The sequence below is a fragment of the Bos mutus genome, chromosome X (assembly GCF_027580195.1).
Source record: "Bos mutus isolate GX-2022 chromosome X, NWIPB_WYAK_1.1, whole genome shotgun sequence".
NCBI classification, from domain to species: Eukaryota; Metazoa; Chordata; class Mammalia; order Artiodactyla; family Bovidae; genus Bos; species Bos mutus.
This window is the reverse complement of record NC_091646.1, coordinates 115,696,229-115,702,503: the sequence shown is the minus strand read 5'-3', so window position 1 is coordinate 115,702,503 and position 6,275 is coordinate 115,696,229. Positions and strand designations below refer to the sequence as shown.

The following is a 6,275-nucleotide window of genomic DNA, read 5'->3' as shown; positions in this document are numbered from 1 at the left end:
ATACAGAAAATCATGAAGTAAAAATACTCCCAAGTTTCACCTCCCAGGGAAAAACATTATTAACATTTTGATTAATGTCCTTCTAAACATCTCTTTATAAACATACAGGCAATTCTATAAAAAATGGATTTTTTTAAAGCTTACTGTGCTATGTAGATTTTCTAGGTCAATTTAAAAAATGATTATAAAAAATAAAAATAAAAAATGTTTATCATTTTTAGTAGCTGCATGGTGTTCTCCTGTACCATAAATTAACTGCAGTCTGTTTTAACACTCAATTCCCCAGGTCAGTTAGAAGCAGCATTACCAATAGATTATTCTGCATCTGGCTGGGACTTTTGCTTTTCAGAAGGTGAGGAATAGTGGCTGAAGCCATCAGCTTTATATACTCTAGGCATTTTTATATAGAGTCTAGGTTAATTATCTGTTGTTCTAGTTTTGAAATGTCAAAGCTGGACTGAGGTGTTCTGCCTGTGAAGTAAAATAATGGTACTTTCCCCAAAATTCACAGAAATAATTAAAATTAATAGAAGGAATTCCCCCAATATTGAAATTTATTCTCATGTAAGTTATTAAATCGTTGGGGCCTGCAACCACTGCTTTGTATTCTCTCATAAAAAATAGCATACGATTTACACAAATTTTCATAATGAATTATTTAAGGCAACAATTTAGGATTTCATGACAGTCTGTGACTATCAAGAAGCTTGGTCACTAGACATCTGGTTCCATCAGATATAAATAAGGAGTACTCCTGAGAAAAACTCCATCCCTGCCCCAATTTCATCAAGAAAGAAAATGGACTCAGCAAACCGAGTTTGCTAAAAAAAAAATTCAGTAACGAAACGACTGGCGGAAAAAGCGGAGTACGTTCAATGTGTATTAAGCGCCAACTAAGGGTGGATGGAGAACTGTGCTAGAAGCTAGGGCGGTTCAGCCAAGGCGAATATGACGCAGCCCCCATTGCGCAGGAGCTCGGGATCGGTAGGCGGTGCTGAAAGCTCTGGTGGAGGGGCAGGACTCGGGACAGGTGTCCGAGCCAGAAACCGCAAATTCTGAAAGCCATTACAACTCTCCTGCCTTGAAAGTCACGAAGTATTTTCTCTCATCCTCCAATCATTTGGCCTCAGTTCCGGAAAAGAGCAACCAAAACAAAAACACAACAATGTGTCCCCGATCCCGCTCCTTCCCAAACACTGAAATATTTCTGAACTTTTCCCGTAGAATAATAAAGATACTGGTACATCGCTCCTAGGAAACTACAAATCCCAGGAGGCTGCACACACAGCACAGTGGCTACTCTCCCGCACTTCGCAACGCCGCATTACGCTTCAATCCTGGTCCGCGTCTGCGAGTCGTGGCCGCGCTGCCTGCTGGGACTTGTAGTCCGCTCCAGAGTCCCTTTCTCCCTTCGCGCAGACTCGCGCGGCCTCGGTTCGCCCTTCGGCCCTGCAGAAGCCCAGCCCCTGCTTCAGTGCTCCCTACCCCCATCTCGTCCTGTCCCCTCGGGGGCCAACCTCCTCCGGTCACGTGGGAGCCCTGCATGCGGCGATTGGCGGAGGGGTTCAGGGGCGGGGCGCGAGGCCCGAGAGGTTCCGTGCCCCTTGTCGGGCCGCTTGTTTGGCTGCTGCCGTCACCTCATGGCGACGCGGGTAGAGGAGGCTGCGCGGGGAAGAGGCGGCGGCGCCGAGGAGGCAGTTGAGGCCGGACGGGGTGGACGGCGACGCAGCCCGCGGCAGAAGGTCAGTGTGGGGGCTGCCCGCCTTGTTGCCGGGCCGGGGAAATGCTGGGGCTAGCTGTTGCGGGGTCCACCTCTTCACTCTCTCGGGTTACCTTTTAGCCATGGGGCTAACATCCGGCCCTCTCCGGTCCCGGGGGTGACGACAGTGGGAGCAGGTGGGCAGAGTGAAACCAGGATGGGTGGGGTGGGAGGTCTGATGGTTGGGGACTGGAGGCGCGCGGCGGAGGCGGGAGAGAGGGCAGGGGGCGCACCCTGGTGAGAGGGGGAAGGGGTGCTTGGCGGGGGCGCGCCAGGTGTGACAGCCACGTGCGGCCGGCGTCGCGGGACCCCGGACACCAGGTGTCCCCTCTCCCAACCCCCGCCCTCCGCGTGCTTCCCGTGCTCCTAGCGCTGGGCACCACCGTCGAGGGGCTGCCGGGGGTCACGGACTCGCCCTCGCGCCCGGCAGGTGCGTGGGGCGCGCTGCCGGGTGCGTCCCAGCGGCGCGGGCAAGGCTGTTGCGCAGTAAGATAACGGCGCGGGATCCGGGGCTGCGCTGAGCCCCCCTTCTCCAGCGCCACTGCGCCGGCTGGCGAGCGCGGCCGCTCGGCCCCCGGGACCCAGGCCCTGGGGCCAGTGTCCCGGTGCTAGGGGCATGGCTGCACGTGGGGCGGGCGGTGGGGAGAAGATGCTGGAGGACCTGGGTCCCGCAGACTTGGGAGGAACATCGCGGATAGCCGGTCTTCCCAATGCAGCCCTCCTTCCCCCTATATTTCTCCCCCTTTTCTTACTTTATTGACCCCCCCCCCCCCACCCGGTGAGCGGACAGCGGAGCGCTTCCCCTACATTGGCCTTTGGTCTCTCTTAATCTGGGAGTTGCGCTGGACCGTTCCCCTTGCCTTACTTGACTCACGTCAAGGAGTTTTCAGTGTCTCCCTGGATACAGGAAAATCAAGACCTTCAGAATGGGAGAATTCTACTTGTTCTGGAGTCAGTGGGTGGAGTTCGAAAAAGATTGCACAACGAACGGGGTACAGGGTTTTCAGGGCCCAGGAAGAGAGAAGTGCAGGGAAACGGACTGGAAAGGTGGAATCTCCGTCTTGTTCTTTGCCGGTGAACAGATTGAAACGTTCAACTTGTTGGACGTCCTGCTTGATCGCTTGGGGCTGTTTAATGTTAATTAATTATGCATTTGAATACTCATAAAGATCACTCCTTTAGGAAATTACGAAATAATATTTTTCTAATGCGACTCGTGAACTTGAAAAAGAACAAAGGTTGGTTTTCCCTCTGTGCAGAATGTCAAGAATTAGCTTTTGGGGGCCTGTTTCTAAGGTTAGGTGTTTTCACGTCTCTGCATGAGAGTGTCACTACTTCTCAATTACCTTTCTTTCTCTTTGTACTCAAAAAGAAAGATCCAGTGCTTGCAGGACTGAAAAAGAAGCTGTGGACTGAAGTAACTCTAGGGATTCAACACTGTCACTTTGGACACCTCACTTATTCTCTGAGGGTGGGGAGCCAATCTCAGTGTTTGATTTCGTAGGTCCCCCAGAGGAGGACTCCAATGAAAAGCCACTGTAATTGAGGACATGAGTTCCTTTTTATGCCCTTAGCAAAAGGATAAAAAGTCTGAATTAGGAACTGAGATTTAACCAACTAGCATTTTAAAGGACCAAGAAGTAATGACCCTTTGAGGCGAGTTTTCAAAAATTAATAGGCTTTTTTTTTTTTTTTAGCAGTTTTAGGTTTACCAAAAATTGAATGTAAATTATGGAGTTCACAGGGTATCCCTTTGCCCTATTATTTATATCTTGCAACATGTGGTACATTTGTTACAGTTGATGAGTCAATATTGATAACCTTCCTACTAACTAAAGTGCATAGTTTACATTAGGGTTCATTGTTGGTGCTGTACCTTCTAAGAGTTTTGACACATGTATAATGACATATATACACCGTTACAGATATCATGCTGAAGAGTTTTACTACCCTAAAACCTCCATCCCGTCCTCTCTTCCCCCAAACCACTGGCCACCACTGATCTTTTTACTGTCTCTATTCTTTTGCCATTTCTTAGAATGTCTTAAGGTTGATTTTTTTCCCCCTAGATTTTTGCTTGGAGTGTTAAAAATTATTTAACTACTTTTAAACTTATTTTTAGGAGAAGGCAACGGCACCCCACTCCAGTACTCTTGCCTGGAGAATCCCATGGATGGAGGAGCCTGGTAGGCTGCAGTCCATGGGGTCGCTAAGAGTCGGACACAACTGAGGGACTTCACTTTCACTTCTCACTTTCATGCACTGGAGAAGGAAATGGCAACCCACTCCAGTGTTCTTGCCTGGAGAATCCCAGGGACAGGGGAGCCTGGTGGGCTGCCGTCTATGGGGTCACACAGAGTCAGACACGACTGAAGTGACTTAGCAGCAGTAGCAGCAGCAGCAAACTTATTTTTAGGTCCCATAGGAAGGATAAAGGTATATGGGATCTGTGCTCAAATTAATGAAATCTTACATTTATGTGGTGACCTGTAGTATTTATGGCATATTTGCACCTACATTAACTCTGTCAGCATCACTCATGCTATGGAGAAGGCTGAGCAGCTGTCATAATCTTCATTTATAGATGACAGATTGCTCAGCAAGGTCACGGAATTAGCCCAAGGGGTGAAGCTGAGTCTGGAACCCAGTATCCTTTCATCATGTTGCTGCTTAGTCGCTAAGTCTCTAAGTCTTGTCCGACTCTTTGCAACCCCATGGATCTACACTACAGTAATAAGTAGGTGGTAGTGGGCAAATGGGCTTCCCAGGTGGCTCAGTGGTAAAGAATCCGCCTGCTGTGCAGGAGACACAAATTAGATCCCTGGGTTGGAAGATCCCTGGGTTGGGAAGATCCTCCGGAGAAGGAAATGGCAAGCCACTCTAGCATTCTTGCCTGGAAAACCCCATAGACAGAGGAGCCTGATGGGCTACAGTCCATGGGGTCACAGAGTTGGACACGACTTAGCAACTGAATAACAAACAACACTGGGCAAATAGTATGGATTTGAAGTCAAGACTCGTGGCTCTTCCCGCTTATTAGCTCTGTAGCTTTATAGCCTTGAGCAGGTTTTGCAATCGTTCCAAGTCTCAATTGCATCATCTGTAAAGGGGGCTGATGCTAATCCCTAATGCATAGGATTGTTGTGAAGCATAAGCGTTGATGTGACACGTTCAGCACAGTGCCAGGCATGTTCGAATTTTACTTGGTTTGGAGGGGAGCATATATGAAAGAGCAGTTTCTGTTGCTTTCAGGGTGTTATTCTGTAAATCTGTCTTGCGTGTTCTCAGCGCTCAGTCGCTTCAGTCCTGTTGGACTCTTTGCCCCCCATGCACGGTAACCCGCCAGGCTCCTCTGTCCATGGGGTTTCTCAGGCAAGAATATTGGAGTGGGTTGCCATGCCCTCCTCCAGGGGATCTTCTCGACCCAGGGCTTGAACCCAGGTCTCCTGCATTGCAGGCAGATTCTTTACCCACTGAGCCACCTCGGAATCCCAAATCTATCTTCCAACCTTTGTATTCTTCCCTCTTCCCAGAATCTCTCTGTGATCGACTTAATGAGCAAAAATCAGGTCAGGGTGGGGCAAGAGTATGGGATAGAAAGAAACCATTTGATTATCTTGTTTTTCTCCCCATTTGCAAACTTGATGATGAATTTCCACTCTCCTAGCACAGAGATTGCTGCTGCTGCTAAGTCGCTTCAGTCGTGTCCGACTCTGTGCGACTCCATAGATGGCAGCCCACCAGGCTCCCCCGTCCCTGGGATTCTCCAGGCAAGAACACTGGAGTGGGTTGCCATTTCCTTCTCCAACGCATGAAAGTGAAAAGTGAAAGTGAATTTGCTCAGTCGTGTCCGAGCGACCCCATGGACCGCAGCCCACCAGGTTCCTCTGCCCATGGGATTTTCCGGGCAAGAGTACTGGAGTGGGGTGCCATTCAAAGTGATCTTCTGTTTACAACATTGTCATCTAATTCTCTCAGCAAGCTTTGGTAAATTTTATTTTCATGGAGAAGCAAACAAGCAAAGCAGTAAAAAGGGAGACCAGACACAGCACATGCCACCTTTGTAGATCATAATATGTATGTCACAGTCATTTATGATGTTATGGAAGGTGTTGTGTATGTTATTTTGTGTCATTTATATTGGTCTTGACTAGAGAAGTTTTGTTTAGAAATGTACATGCCAAATCCAGATTCTGTAAAACAGGGTGCATGTGATTTACCTTTGTGTGGAATGCTTCACAGGAGTCACTGTAATAGTTTTCTTTTCAGTAGATATGCTGTTCAATTTTACACTTTTCAGAGTTGTGTTTCAAAGGAAAGGAACTCACCGTTTCCTGCATTGCGCTAAACACTTAGAATGTATTTGCATTCTAATATCTCCTTACCTCTGCAGAATAGATGGTAGCCCTGGGTGTTAAAACAACCACCAGAAAACCTTACTCTTATTAAATAACAGAGCTCAGAGTTGGTGACGTTGGCATAGAGCTGGTATATAATTGTGTAATTGATAATGCAA

At 48.3% G+C, this 6,275-nt stretch overlaps 1 protein-coding gene across 1 annotated transcript in view; it reads left to right on the top strand.

Moving 5' to 3' along the window:
• Positions 1-1,583: 1,583 nt before the first annotated feature.
• Positions 1,584-6,275, top strand: part of TXLNG (taxilin gamma) — a 43,814-nt gene continuing 39,122 nt past the window's right edge. The window contains exon 1 of the mRNA XM_005909943.3: positions 1,584-1,742. Coding sequence (XP_005910005.2) covers positions 1,641-1,742 — 102 coding nt within the window. The 5' untranslated portion in view covers positions 1,584-1,640. The remainder of the gene's footprint in view (positions 1,743-6,275) is intronic.